At 43.0% G+C, this 16,124-nt stretch overlaps 1 protein-coding gene across 4 annotated transcripts in view; it reads right to left on the reverse strand.

The window, feature by feature from the left end:
• myo16 (myosin XVI) overlaps positions 1-16,124 on the reverse strand; it is a 427,405-nt gene that overhangs the window by 204,461 nt on the left and 206,820 nt on the right. For all 4 annotated transcript variants that reach the window (XM_080196876.1, XM_080196874.1, XM_080196875.1 and 1 more), the window contains 3 exons: positions 15,584-15,694; positions 12,435-12,500; positions 6,435-6,562 (listed from right to left, as the gene is read on the reverse strand). In XM_080196876.1, the coding sequence (XP_080053002.1) occupies positions 6,435-6,562; positions 12,435-12,500; positions 15,584-15,694 (305 nt within the window). The remainder of the gene's footprint in view (positions 1-6,434; positions 6,563-12,434; positions 12,501-15,583; positions 15,695-16,124) is intronic.

Genomic DNA, 16,124 nt, shown 5'->3' on the forward strand with positions numbered 1-16,124 from the left:
GGGGGGGGTTCCAAAATTGCTCAGGGGGAAACATCACCTCTATGTCACAATGAAATATTGTTCTCTGCCACTGATAGTGTGAGAATCTTCCAAGGTTAAGAAGGGCTAAAAGAGGACATGAGAAGACTTTGGCTGATAGGATTAAGGAGAATCCTAAGGCGTTCTATAAATATGTTAAGAACAGAAGATTGGTTAGGGCAAGATTAGGGCCAGTTAGAGACAGAAGTGGGAAGTTATGTGTGGAACCGGAAGAGATTGGAGAGGCATTGAACCAATATTTCTCTTCGGTATTCACGCAGGGAGACATAAAGGTAGTTGTGGAGAACACTGGGTTACAGGGTTGTAAACTGGACAGTATTGCAGTTGATAAGGAGGATGTGCTAGATATTCTTGAGGGCTTGAAAATAGATAAGTCCCCTGGGCCGGATGGAATTTACCCTAGGATTCTCTGGGAGGCAAGAGAGGCGATTGCAGAGCCTCTGGCTCTGATCTTCAGGTCATTGTTGGTCACAGGTATAGTGCCAGAAGATTGGAGGATAGCGAATGTTGTCCCATTGTTTAAGAAGGGGAACAGAGACTTCCCCGGGAATTATAGACCGGTGAGTCTTACTTCTGTTGTGGGCAAGGTTTTAGAAAAAATTATTAGGGATAGGATTTATAGTTATTTAGAGAGTAATGAATTGATTGGAGATAGTCAGCATGGTTTTGTGGAGGGTAGGTTGTGCCTTATTAACCTTATTGAGTTTTTTGAGAAAGTGACCAAAGAGGTGGATGGGGGTAAGGCAGTTGACGTGGTATATATGGACTTTAGTAAGGCGTTTGATAAGGTTCACCATGGAAGGCTTCTGCAGAAAATGCAGATGTATGGGATTGAGGGTGATTTAGTTAATTGGATCAGGAATTGGCTAGCAGATAGGAGACAGAGGGTGGTGGTTGATGGTAAGTATTCGTCATGGAGTTCGGTTACAAGTGGTTTGCCTCAGGGATCTGTTTTGGGGCCACTGCTGTTTGTAATTTTTATAAATGATCTGGATGAGTGTATAGTTGGGTGGATTAGTAAATTTGCTGATGATACCAAAGTCGGAGGTGTGGTAGATAGTGAAGAGAGGTGTCATAGTTTACAGAGAGACTTGGACAAGTTGCAGAGCTGGGCCAAGAGGTGGCGGATGGAGTTTAATGCGGAAAAGTGTGAGGTAATTCACTTTGGCAGGAATAACAGATGTGTAGAGTATAGGGCTAACGGTAGGACTCTGAATAGTGTTGATGAACAGAGGGATCTAGGTGTATGTGTACATAGATCCCTGAAAGTTGGGAATCAAGTAGATAGTGTTGTTAGGAAGGCATACGGTGTCTTGGCGTTTATTGGTAGGGGGATTGAATTTAGGAGCCGCAGCATCATGTTGCAACTGTACAAAACTCTGGTGCGGCCGCACTTGGAGTATTGTGTGCAGTTCTGGTCCCCACATTATAGGAAGGATGTGGAGGCATTGGAGAGGGTGCAGAGGAGGTTTACCAGGATGTTGCCTGGTATGGAGGTCCTATGAGGAGAGACTGAGGGATTTGAGGTTGTTTTTGTTAGAAAGAAGGCGGCTAAGAGGGGACCTTATTGAAACATATAAGATGATTAGAGGTTTAGATAGGGTGGACAGTGATAGCCTTTTTCCTCACATGGAGAAAGCTAGCACAAGGGGGCATAGCTTTAAATTAAGGGGTGGTAGTTATAGGACGGATGTCAGAGGTAGGTTCTTTACCCAGAGGGTGGTGAGGGATTGGAATGCCCTGCCTGCTGCAGTTGTAAATGCACCTAGTTTGGGGGCGTTTAAGAGATCCGTGGATAGGTTTATGGATGGAAAGGGATTGGTTTAGGTTAGAGGGTCATTGCTTTTTAATTGGTTGGCGCAACATCGTGGGCCGAAGGGCCTGTTCTGCGCTGTAATGTTCTATGTTCTATCTCCTCCAGACTGGAGTGGAATTTTGAGTGGGAGAAAAAGATCCAGTTGTTGTGGCCCACTTTGGTACCACAACATATGTAGATTGAGAAAGAAGTTCTGCTGAAGGACTCTGAGTAGCTAGCTAGCGAATAAATTAAAAAGCATAACTACAGAGGTAATCATCTCGAGATTGTCTAGTGCAGAACTTGAGTATTGCTGAAAAAAAATACATTTTGTTATAATAATGAAGGGAAAAAAAACTCAAATTATGGGGGGGAGGAATTCTCCCAGTCCACTGCGCTACTTCAGAAATCAGAATGGAGTTCATTAGTGTATGGAAACCTTCATTTCTATTTCATTGGCGGGTCCAGGGCTGAAGTCATCAGGCCTGCACGGGTCTCCTCTCAACTGGGACTGGTTCACTCTGGCGAGGTTTACGCCTGCTCACCACTAATGGGGAACAGATGGCCGACTCCACTGGAGGGAACAGAGGACATTGAAAGTTGGGGAGTAACGGAGGTTGCCCCTTGGCTAGGCAGTGCCATCCTGGAACTCTGGCACTGCCCAAGAGGCAAACTGACACTGCCCAAAGGGCACCTTGGCACAGCCCAATTTAAATTTCTGGGAAAATGGTATCTGTGAAAAGGGATCTATTCAGCTTACAACATACTACTCCCAACAGAGGGGTTGATGAACACAGGGAGGCAATTTATCCCACCTTATCCAGGATTCTAACAATTTGGGGGTATTCCAGTCAGATGGTGCCAAAGTGAGGGATCTCCACTGGATTAACAATTTTGGGGAACCTCACCTGAACTGTTTGTAACAATCTTTTGTCAAAGCTTTTCTTCTTGTACCCATCAGGACATTTACTTGAATAGCATGCAAGGAAAATCAACAAATTTAAGGTCTCCTTCCTTCATAACTAACCTGGACTTGTCCACCAATAAGTGGCATTGCAACCCAAGAAGGGCCCCCATAGAACCCATGCAGTGCAAAAGGAGGCTATTTGGCTAATCAAGCCTGCACCGACAACAATCCCACCTAGGCCCTATCCCTACCTGTTTACCCTGCTAATCCCCCTGACACTAAAGTACAATTTAGCATGGCCAATCAGCTGAACCGGCACATCTTTGGGGTGAGGGTGGAAACTGGGACAGCAGTTAGCAGTCCTCTCACACTGCCTGATATCCATCCTGGACAGAACTGCAGTTACTGTCGTTTTTGCCAGGCACTATTATTCTGGACCTCAAAATGTTGCTTCTACACCTGTACCTCAAGACTGATTTCAATGCTTCCTCCTTCAATTTCCATATGGCAGATATGTACCTTGCTCTTCATGATGTGAATGTGGAATTACGCAGGATAGTTTCCAGCCTTCCCGAAGTAATACTGGATCCCATTGATGTTGTGGTGGGTATTTTGACCCTCCCCCACTGTACCTATTACCTGCCAAGTACCCATGCCCCAATGTGGACCTATACCTACCCCATCTAGAGTCCATGTTCACCATTACATACATCAACGACCACCCTCCTCAAGAACTTCGCATAACTGCCTCCCTTCTTTATGTCTTCCCTATCTCTCAGCTGCAGATTCCCCTAGTCACTACTCCTTGTGCAGTACAGAGCCCACTAGCCTTGGAGACATTGATTGTAAGGCACCGCTGCTCAGCAGGTTGGTTTTTTTCCTGTAAAGCACACAGCCCTTGTCTCTCTATGCAGCTGGAGTACACAATGCTCCTAATGATTGCAACTGCTGCATGTCTATTAATTAATCTTCTAAACTCTATCCTATCTCTGACTTAATACTGTGAGGTCCACATAGCCTTGGACATCTGTTATCTATGACCCCTTTCAATTTTGCAATAGGAAGTGTCTGCACTCTGACTCCCATCTGCCAGGCCCTATACCAAATCCTTAACCTTCACATAGTTCCCCATTTCGAAGGGGAGCTAACAGCAACAGTGACCCTCACAAATCATATCAATCTAACTTCTGAGTCTCCATGTGAACTATTCCTAATGTGTCACACTAATGTAAGTGGAGCCCTTAATGGGGTGGTAAAATGTTTAAACCATTAAACATTAAAGCACTGACAGAATGAGCAGCATTCAGTTAAATGACTTTTAATGAGCTAACAAGAAGCCATTTACACATGAGGTGCAGTAATTGATTCAAATGAGTGATTATGATTGTAAAACACATATACTGATATTTTCAACGTATTATTGATTTTAAGGAATATTGTTTGCTTTAGCCAAAAGCATTTTACTGCTGGGCATCATATTAAAAAGACATTAGGATGAAGCTATATTTCAAGGGAATAATTGAACCTTGGAAATATGCAAGATTTATCCGATAAAATTTTAGTTGGAGAGAAAATTTAAAACACTTAATCACATTTCATGAATAGGGTTTATTTATAGTCTGAACAAAATGGATTGGTGCACAGATGTGATGTCACAAGTTAGTCTGGTTAGATAGTGACCTCTAAGGGAACAAATGAGAATGTTTATTTGAACTCTGGGCTGAGCATCTTAGGCTGCTCAGCAACCAGGGAGTGGGGTCATCCAAGCCAAGACTTCAGACAATACAAAACTCACAAAGCCAGTGTCTCTGTATTAAAGAGGTAACTTTACTTAAACCAACGGCTGCTAGGAGTTCACCAAAGTGTCAAGTAGCACTGACATTGAGCAGCAAAAAAACTCTGGATTTCACAGATTAATAAAATACTGTTATGCTGAGGAGTGGAATGCGATTGGCTAAAGTATTTGGTATTATTGTTGATTTGTGTATCCTGAACTCTGAAAATCACATGATTCATTTTTGTTTCTTTATACAATTAATATCTATTGTAAAACCCTTTTTCTATATCCCCAAGTGTGCATGTGTATATGTACACACATCTATGTCTGTATATACACACACACATGTATATACACACGCACATACACACGTGTGCACATATATGCATGTGTGAAGTTGCAGTCATTTCCCAGGTTTCAACACCAGAATAAACAAAACTACCAATTTAATCTAAAAAAAAGGTTGCTGTGAGTTACTTTAAAAAGTTGACTATATGTCAACCAAGGGTTTTTAGAATAAGCACCACTACTTATTTTTTCAATGAGGGAATTCTTTCATGTAGTAATTTGAGTTCAACTGGCTGAAGACATTAGTTGTAGGTTTCACTTTGCAATTGGTGTGGATACCACAGGCGAAGTAGAGGTTCATAGATTAGATTGGTTCTACAAGCAATGTGGGCAGCATGGTTGCACAACTGTTAGCACTGCTGCATCATAGCGCCAGTGCCCATGTTTAATTCCAGCCTTGGGTGACTACCTGTGTGGAGTTTGCACATTCTTCATGTATCTGTGTGGGATTCCTCTTGGTGCACTGGTTTCCTCCCACAATCCAAAGATGTGGAGAGTAGGTGGCTTGGCCATGCTAAATTGTTTATTAATGACCAAGATGTGAAAGTGAGGTGGATAAGCCAAGGTGAATGTGCAGATAGAGTGGGAGAATAAAAGAGTTCAATTTTGCCTCTCTCTCCTGTCCATAACACAAGCAACTATCTGAATGGTCATCTATAATCAGGTCCAATCGCAGACAAAATTCCTTGTAACTTAACATCAGTAAAACCAAAGTCATTGTCCTTGGTTTGCGCAATCCATGTTCATCAACCAGGTACCCTGACACAATCGGATAGTATGTGGTATTCGGTTCAGCTTGCTACACGATAATTATGCAGTCACCAAAACTAAAATTATCCTAATTTCAGTGCATTGCCCTCATGGATATCTACTTAGCTCTCTGCATTCATTGATTTTTTTATTCTTTTTCCTTGGCAATGTCTCTTCCTCCATCATTCACAACTTCCAATTAATCAGGAGTCCTGCTCTTGCCCACAAAAGCACAATACATCTCTGTTTTTGCACTGTTCCTACCTAGTTCCACTGTCTCCACAACAAACACAAAGAGGCCATTCCAAACATCACTATGGCCATGCTCTATTTTACTACAGCAACTTTTCCAGTACTTGTTTTATCCCAAATTACACCCAGCACTCTTCCAACTCATGAATTACTTCTCATCCCCCACTTCTGTATTACACCACTGGAAAACAAGCTTTCAGCGACTTTTACCTCGGGATCTTTTTTAACTATTTCCTCCATCCTTTTTTCAATACCCTCATAAATTTTTACCTCTTCAATCAATCCCTTCATTCGGCCCATGTTTTGAATTTTTTGTTCTCCTGTCCAGTGTTCTTTCCCTTGATAACATTCTGATTTCCTCCTTTGAGAAGGATGTTGAATAAATGCAAATTGTTTTTCTAATTAATAATGAAGTTTATTTCTGAGAGGATAGGGAGACTTGGCAGCTTACAAGCACTCAAAAGAAGAATGACAAGCAAACAAGAGAAAATTCAAATTTATATTTTTTGCCAGAAGTGGTCCTCAGGTTGCTGACTGAATCATAACTAAAGAAGTGTGAACTGTACCTTAGGATGAAGCATTGGGACCTTTGCTCCTGTATCATCATATGATAGGCTCTTTCAGTGCAGGAAAATATGTGGGGTGGGAGTGAGGAGCACAACTTCACTGTATTGCTGACATAAAGCTCAGTGATCTGCAAAACAAAAATGGACAAACTATACAGAGTTCAGCATTTGTGTTCCCATCACAGAGAAATTTTTTTTGTTCACGTTATTCCAATCCAATCAAGTCAATTAAAGCCAATTCAGAGTCCCAACAAGCTGGGACATTCCTGATCCAAGCTGACAAGACAGGGCTCTCACTTCCTGTCTTGGGCTTGATCTACATGATCCAAGCTGATTGGAGTAGGTGTAGCTCCTCCTCCAAGGCTTGATCTCATTTGCATCTTAGCCAAAAGGCCGAGATGCCACATCACAGAGAAATATTATAATACAGGCTTCAGCTGGGAAAGAATGAAATGATGATTACAACTGGCATGCACTCTAACTATAGAGAAACAGTAACCTCTTTAAACTGAGAGTAACGCTCAAGAAAAGTATTCCAGAAAAAAAATCACCTTCTAGCAAAATCAAAAATTAAGAGCACAATAATGATTGTGTAGAGTAAATCTTGTGACAATCTTGTGAATTCAAGGATTGATTTTCCTTAGCACGACCACAAAAGCCCAGTGCTGCAGCCAAGTAGCTATGGGCAGCACAGTGGCACAATGGTTTGTGTTGCTGCCTCTCAGCACCAAGGCCCCAGGTTCAATTCCAGCCTCATGTCACTGTGTGTGGAGTTTGCAATTCTCCCCATGTCAGTGTGGGTTTCCTCCAGGCACTCTGATTTCCTCCCACTGTCCAAAGATGTGCAGGTCAGTGATTGGCCATGCTAAATTGAACCTAGTCACAGGGGGATTAGCAGGGTATTGCATGGGGTTGCAGAAATGGGGCCCAGGTGGGACTGTGGTCAGTGCAGAATCAATGGGCCAAATGGCCTCCTTCTGTACCATCAGGATTCAATGGATTCTACTGATTATCCATAGCATGGGATGGGAGTGAATTTTAACCCAACATTCTTGATGGGAATGAAATGCAGGAGACTTTGAAATGGAACCTTTTGCCCTTCACCTATTCCTGCTGAGCACCGTTTTGACTGCTCACTTGTATCGTTAGCTAAAAAACCTGCTGGAAGAATTCAGGAGTCTTAGAAATTTATACAAATTGAGATGACACTACATTAATAAGATCATAACAAGCAATTAAATGAATTGCCAGAAAATGTGCAGAATTCATCCTGGTAAATTACTTCACTAATAGTTACCAATGACTATCAGACCGTCAAGTCAATACAGTATATCAGACATACAAACGGCAGCCTTTTATGGAGATTAAACAGATGCATGAGTGGAGGTAAAAGTGGGCATATTGTCCACTCCTGCAAACTCCCATTGTCCCACAGCACATTTGTTGAGGCATTAATTGCTTAGTGGTGAGACTTTAGCCTCAATAGGAGGGGAGTTCTTGCCTCTGCAATCAGTTAGGAGAGGTAACGACACCTCCTCCATGATTATCCTCAACACTGGCATCCCGCAAGGCTGTCTCCTCAACCCCTTACTATACTCCTTATACACTTATGACTTATTATAAAGGTAGGGAAGTCTAAAGATAGAGGGCACCAGTTTAAAGGGAAAGATGCCAAAGTGTCCAGAGGGTCAATTTTTTCACACAAAGAATGGAACAAGCTGCCAGAAGTAGTAGTAGAAGCAGGTACAATTTTGTCTTTTAAAAAGAATTTAGATAGTTACATGGGTAAGATGGATATAGAGGGATATGGGCAATTGGGATTAGCTTAAGGGTTTAAAAAAAGGGTGACATGGACAAGTTGGGCTGAAGGGCCCGTTTCCATGCTGTAAACCTCTATGACTCTAATGATGAGATAACGTACAGGAAAATGATAAAGAATTTCGTAAAATGCTGTGACGACAATAATCTCTTCCTCCATTCAAGTAAAACATTGGAGATGGTCATCAACCTCAGGAAGTGTCATGGAGGGTATACCCTGTCTACATCAACAGTGATGAAGTGGAAATGGTTCAGAATTTCAAGATTCTAGGTGTCCAGATCACCAACCACTCTCCTGGTCTCTCCACACTGATACTATAGTTAAGAAAACTCATCAATGCCTCTACTTTTTCAGGAGGCTAAGGAAATTTGGCATTCTGTTACCTGTAATACCAATTTTTACAGATGCCCCATAGAAAACATCCTTTCTGGATATATCACAGTTTGGTATGGCTCCTGCTAAGATCAAGACCACAAGAAACTACAAAGGGTTGTAAACGTAGCCCACTCCATCATGCAAACCAGTCTCCCATCCATTGACTCCGTATAGAATGATAGAATCCTGCAGTGCAGAAGGAGGCGATTGGGCACATCAAGTCTGCACCGACTACAATTCCACCCAGACCCCATAACTCTAGCTGTCTATAATATAGTAAAGTCTACACTTCCCACGGCCTTGGAAAATCAGCCAGCATAATCAACTCACTCTGGCCATATTCCCTTCCATCTTCTTCCGTCGGGAATAAGGTACAAAAGTCTGAGATCATGTGTCAACCAACTCAAGAACAGCTTCTTCGCTGCTGCCATCAGACTTTTAAATGGAACTACCATGTATTAAGCTGACCTTTCTCAACACCCTAGCTATGATTGTAACACTGCATTCTGCACCCGCTCCTTTCCTTATCTATGAACGGTATGCTTTGTCTGGATAGCACGCAGGAAACAATACTTTTCACTGTATGCTAATACATGTGACAATAATAAATCAAATCAAATCACAAATTAATCCAAGAATTGTAAGTCAATCAAATCTGGTCTCATAAATGCCACCGGGGCAGCTTGGCCACTCCTGTGACAGTAGCAGGTTGCATAGGGAATGTGGTGTGACCCAAGCTGGGCGGGACTTCTGACAGAAACAAAGGTCTGCAGAGGAGGCATACCCTCCTTTAGCTGTCACATGCCTGAGCAGTTACCTGCCAGGTTTCCCACTTCAACCCTAAAATAACAGTTGAAATGGGAAATAACCCTAAAGTGGTCACCAATTGACAAATTAAGGGCCTCAATTGGCACAAGGGCAGGTGGCCACCCAACAATTCATCTGATGCCCATTGGTTAGGCACCATCAAAGGCAACTGTGGCATTTTGTATACACTCACAAATCTGCCTTTTGGGAACCTAAGCATTTGCACAACTACAAATTATTAGCGCTATCAAAGATATCATACACTTTCAGGTAATACTGTACAAACAAGAGAAAATATGCTGTTAAAAACATGCATGATCAGTGCTTCAGAGAGCTGGAAGCTCAGTGATGCGCAATAACACAGGCTGGAATTCTCCCGCCATTCATGTCCTGCCGCCATCGCCAGCAAGAATGGAGAATTTGGCACTCAGTGACAAAGGTTAAAACAATCTTATCTGGAACCTTGTGTGGTATTTAATTCCCCCAGTACAGGTCCTGAGAATGATCTGGAAGTGGGCAGAAGTTCTGCTTGCAGTGGAAAGGTTGGCTGCTTCTAAAGCCAATAAAATATGCAGAAGTGACCAATTATGTGGCAGGGGTCAGCATAAAAATATTGGCCATCAGCAAAGAATTCCTGCCTTTCTTATCTTGTTACTTACTGCAGAACCTCAGATCTTGTCCAGCCTTAGAAGATAAAAACCTTAATATGTAATCCCTGACTTTTACTTCTCTGTAGGTTGACAACACATTACTACTCTTGCAACAAGCTCTGGAGGGAACCATTGTTGTGGGCTGAATGGAGTTACTTTGTATGAGACAATCCAGGCAACCTTACAAGCTCCGGGTGCTCCAGTTTTCTCTCACAATCCAAAGATATGTGGATTAGGTTGACTGGCCGTGCTAACTTGCCCGTAGTGTCCTGGGATGTGTAGGTTAGAGGGATTAGTGGGGCAAATATGTGGGGTTGTGGCATTGTGCCTGGGGTGGGAGTGCTGACAGTGCAGACACGATGGGCTGAATGGCCTCCTTCTGCGCTGTAGAATTTCAATGATCAGGAAATTTCAGCTCTAGTCATACTCATCTGCACCTCAGTACAGGAGTAGACATTGAGTCTGCGCATTTCCATACAACAGAGAGGGAACAGCTCCCAAAAAGGGAATATTTTTCAGAAAAAGGAACAGGCACAAGGACAGGTAGGGACACTACAGTCATATTGGGATAAAACAAATAAACATAATATCCAGGCTGGGAATGCATTATGTCACTCCCCAGCATCTGTCAGAACATAGGATCATGAAACTTTTTACAGAATAATGACAGATACAAGGTAACACCATCTTGCAATGCAAAATGTCAGAGGAAATGTAGCATATGTGAGTTAGGCTATTTCGCTGAGAGATTTGTGCAAACAAACTTTCCAAAGCTCATTAACAGAACCCTGTTTCAATTCAACACAGTGGTAAGTGTGAATATCCTAGATTTCTGCCAGATTTCCGTGCATTGCAGTAACTTGCGAAATCTAAGTATAAGTGGGCTCGAGACCACTAAGAGTGATATATGATTTTCACATCATTCTCAGCCAGGTAGGGCAATTGCAGCTATCCAACCTCAACTCTGAGCACTCCAGAAGTGACATGACTAGTGAAGGGTTTCAGAACTTAAGTGAAAATGCTATTAAAGCACAGAGCGGATATTACCTGCCACACAAGTTTTTGCTCCCCATAGAATCATAGATTCCCCACAGTGCAGAAGGAGGCCATTCAACCCATCGAATCTACACCGACAACATTCCCACCCAGGCCCTATCCCTATAACCTTGCATATTTACTCCGGCAATCCCCCTGACTTTAAGGGGCAATTTAGCATTGTCAATCAATTTAATCTACACATCTTTGGACTGTGGGGAAACTGGAGCCCCCGAAGAAAACCAATGTAGACATGGGGAGAATGTGAAAACTCCATACAGACAATTACCCAAGGTCGGAATTGAACCCAGTTCCCTGGCGCTGAGAGACAGGAATGCTAACCGCTGTGCCCTACAATAATGACAAACAGGAGAACTCCATACAGGAAACCAGTTTGGAACTGATTTCCTCTCTGGACCTGAGTTCTGTGAGTATTTAAAGCTGCTCTTTTAAGGATTTCCCATTCCTTTCAAAACATTGGGAAGGGAAAAGGAGCAGAAGTGGTTTCCCACTAGTGGTTCCCCGGTTCATTACTATAGAGAAAGAGAAGAGGATTCAAGGCAAATGGCCTCCACTCTGAGCTTTTCATCCATCCACCCAAGGTTCTGTAAAAAAATCATTGGTCACGCTGGTGACGTCTGTAGAGTGCCACAGTGTTTGATGTAATGTATTCAAATGTGTATTCCAAGAGTTTACAGCATAACTTTGGGCTGGGATGCTCACTGTGCAAGCCAGAAGGACCTATGGTGTTTGTAGATCATGATGTGGAGATGCTGGCGTTGGACTAGGGTAAACACAGTAAGAAGTCTCACAACACCAGGTTAAAATCCAACAGGTTTATTTGATAGTAAACCCACAAGCTTTCGAAAATGCTGTTCCTTCGACAGGTATGTGGAGTGTTCTGATCAGAGAAGGGCATATAAAGACACACACAATTTACAGAATACTGATTAGAATGCAAGTCTTTACAGCTAACCTGCTATTCAAGTCTTCAAGATGCAGACAATGTGAGTGGAGATAGTATTAGGCATAGGTTAAAGAGATGTATATTGTCTCCAGACAGGACAGTAAGTGAGATGTTGCAAGCAACCTGGTGTTGTGAGACTTCTTACTGTTCGTAGATCAGCCAGTGATAAACAACTGAATGCCAACTTTACGCAATATCTTGAACAGAAAAATAACACTATATTTATTAGGATCAAAATTGAGATTCCCCAAACCCAATGCAGACTATTTCTCACTGAGAGCACAGACTGAAGTTACATGAGCTGCTCCTGGATTATATAATATCAATAAGAAAGTAATAGTACTTACCATGGTGGAATATATTGGAAGTTCTTTATATGGGTTCACTAGCAGCAAAATATGTCCAATGTAAGTCTGAAAGAAAATCAATAGTTCAATGACTAACCAGATGAGGAGTTTTCTGAAGGGAGACTGCAGGAGAAAATCAGTTAAAATATATTTCATAATGTAGGCAACATTCAACAAGAATCTTAGGTTTGGTTGTTCATCCCTTTAATCTCCCATTTCCAAATTTGCCTCTACAGAATCTAAGGAGAGGTGGCAAGGTGGGCATCGGTGGTACATACAAACAAACAAATCAGAGCAGGAGTAGGCCATGTGGCCCCCCTCAAGCCTGGTCCACCACTCAATAAGCTCACAGATGATCTGATTTCTCCACATTCCCATCTACCACCTCTAACCTTTCACACCATTACTTATCATTACTTTGACAAAGGGTCATCTGGATTCAAAATGTCAGCTCTTTTCTCTTCCTACAGATGCCGCCAGACCTGCTGAGATTTTCCAGTGTTTTCTCTTCCGATTACTTATCAAGGATCTATTTTTATCTGCCTTAAGAATATTCTAAGATTTTGCAATCACCACCTTTTGAGGAAGAGAGTTCCAAATACTCAACCTTCAGGGAAAAAAATCTCTTCATTTCTATTTTAAATGGATGATCCCTTATATTCAAACAATGACCTAGATTCCCCTACAAGAGGGAACAACCTTTCCACAACCACCCTTTCAAAGTATCTCAAGGTCTTTGATATTTTAATCAAGTTGCCTCTTACTCTTCTAAATTTCAGGGGATATAACTATAGCCCATCCAATCTTTTCTCTGAAGACACACAGTCAGGTATTAATCTGGTAAAGCTTCTCTGATTTGCTTCCAACCCCTTAGGTAAGGAAACCAATAGAGCATACAATACTCCAGATGTGATCTTATCATTGCCCTGTATAATTGAAGCATAACCTCCCTAACTTTGTATTCAATTTACCTCACAATGAACTATAACATTCTATTAGCCTTCTTGGTTACTTGCTGTGCCTGCATACTAACCTTTTGTGATTCAGGCACCAGAATGCTCAAACCCCTCTGCATCTCAAAGGTTTGGAATCTATTACCGTTTCGATAATAGCCGCGATTCTCCCGAATTGGAACTAAATGCCCATACCAGCGGGAAAGCAGGAGGGTTTCCCATTGGCATTAGTGGTGTCTATCAGGTGGGATTCTTCCATCTGACAGATGCTAAATTATTCATATCATGAAACCGCTGGCCTGCCATGGTATTCCGGCTGCCATTTTTAAATGGCAACCCAAATTCTGTTCTCGTTTATTGCACCCCCCACCAACACCCTGCTAACCAGGACAGCAGCATCAACCTCTCACCAAAGAGGGGCATATTCCCACCTCCATCCATAATTAACAATAAAGGCCCTCCGCCTCCACATAGGAATGATGGTGACCCCCCCCCAAACTCAGGCCACTTCCCCCTCAGACTCCTTACTCAGCCTGTTGTCCCCTTCAAACCCCCACTCAGTCCTCCCTTCCCCTTCAGAATCCTCATCGGCTCTGTTTCCCCCTCAGATCCCCCAATCAGTCCCCTACCCAGCTCAAACACCCCCTAAGACACCCAACCTCCCTGAGATCCCAACTCAGCTCCCCTCCTCACTGAGACTCCTACTCAAATCTCCTCCTCACTGACACCCCCACTCAACTCCCCTCCTCTCTCGGAACTCCACTCAGCTCCCTTCCTCTCTCGGACCCCCTCTCAGCTCCCCTCCTCCCTCAAACCCCCGGTCTCCTCCCCCTCAGACCCCCACTCAGCTTCCTCCTCCCCTCAAACCCCCACTCAGCTTCCTCCCCCCTCAGACCTCCACTCAGCTTCCTCCCCCCTCAGACCCACACTCAGCTTCCTCCCCTCTCAGACCCACACTCAGCTTCCTCCCCTCTCAGACCCACACTCAGCTTCCTCCTCCCTCAACCCCCACTCAGCTTCCTCACCTCCCAGACCGCCACTCAGCTTCCTCCCCCTCTCAGACCCCCACTCAGCCTCCCTTCAGGCCAAGCATCTTGACAGTGCCAAAAGTGCACTGCCCCCTGGCACTGACTCATTGGCATGGTGCCTTATGCCGCAAGGGGGTACTGGGAAGAAGTTCTAGTGGCTATTTGACCCTCTGCAGCTGCTGGGCTGCAGAGGAAAGGCCCCTCTAAGGGCTGGGGCTACGGACAAGTGGTTAACTTTCTCACTCTGTGCCAGGATGGAAATGTTATGCTGGGTTTCCCTTCTAGCTCTAGCAGATCTGAAAATCAGCCCTGGCATGGTGGTTTCAGGCAGCCCTGTGATCAACTTCTGCACTCCTTCCTATTAGCTGTGCAAATTTAATCTCCATGACATCCATGGAGATTAAATTTGCACCCATGGGCTCAGAGCCCTTTCTCTGATAGAGAGGAGATTGGAGGAGGGTGGTTTCCAATCTGCCCACCTGTGCACTTGGCCCCAGTGTATACACACAACTTTGATTTTATGTTGCTGTGGCTTCCCAATGTGCTGAAATCGTTGAAATACTCTCCATTGTACTTGAAGTCTTTGATCTGTAACAGGTTCAACACACAGTGTCTTGCAAAAGATTCAACTGTCAGATCAATGGATTTGATCCTCCAGCCACCTGTGTTTACTTTGATTTCCCTTCACGGTTGACTGTATTTCAAGTACCCCATTGATCCTGAGCATAACATAGATGGATCTTGTAAGCAATAAAAGCATTGAATTAAAGTTGAATAAAAACTCGTTCTTGATTCACTAAGCTACAATATAAATTTCTTGATATCACTTGAGTTTCTGAAATCTAGGGCTAGATTTTTCTGCATTTGTGTCAGGATCAAATTCAAACAAGAGCAGGGGGCTATACCTAGTGTTATGGTTTGGGAACCTTTATTAAATATCGATAATAAACAGATTACCTGGTCATTATCACAGTTTTTGGAGCTTACTGTGTACAACTGGTGCCACATTTCCTAAGTTACAACACTGACTACATTTCAAGGTACTTTATTTTCTATCAAGTACTTTGGGACATCCTGGGTTTATGAAAGTGTTACTTAATTACAATTTTTTTAAAAATCAGTGGCAAATTTCAGATAGCAAACCACATTTTTGAGCATGTATACTTACATATATCTGATCATTGGTGAACCTCTTCTGAATTTCATAGAGAAGGCTTCTATCTGTCAGTTCACTCAAGGTAGACAGGTCATCATTTGGAGCAGGAGGGATCAGCTTCACCTGGAGTTTTGAATATAAGGAATGGGTTGGAGAAAGAAATCATAACCAGAATGGATTCTTATCATGGAACAAATTCCTCAATCAGGAACAGAAAATCTTCAGGGAATCATAAATACTCTTCTTGCCCCACTGCTCTTTTCCCAAGTTGCCACTGGCAGGAGCATTTGAAAAAAGCATGGATTATTGCCACCACAGCTCAGCATTTCTCCACCGTTGGGATCTGCACCTCTACATTATCAGAGCTCCATCTTTGGATCAGATCTGGATTTTCAAACAGGAAAGCCGGTACAGTAAAGGGAAAGTGATGAGAGGGTGAAACAGAGTGGGAGATTCAGTCAGAGAGTGGGTTGGAAAGGTGGACAGGCCACAACTCAGAGGTTGGGGAGGGAAAAGGCCACAACTTGGAGGTTTGGAAGGTGAGAGGTTATAA

Source organism: Carcharhinus amblyrhynchos, chromosome 10, assembly GCF_965287045.1.
Source record: "Carcharhinus amblyrhynchos chromosome 10, sCarAmb.v2.hapA, whole genome shotgun sequence".
Taxonomy (NCBI): Eukaryota; Metazoa; Chordata; class Chondrichthyes; order Carcharhiniformes; family Carcharhinidae; genus Carcharhinus; species Carcharhinus amblyrhynchos.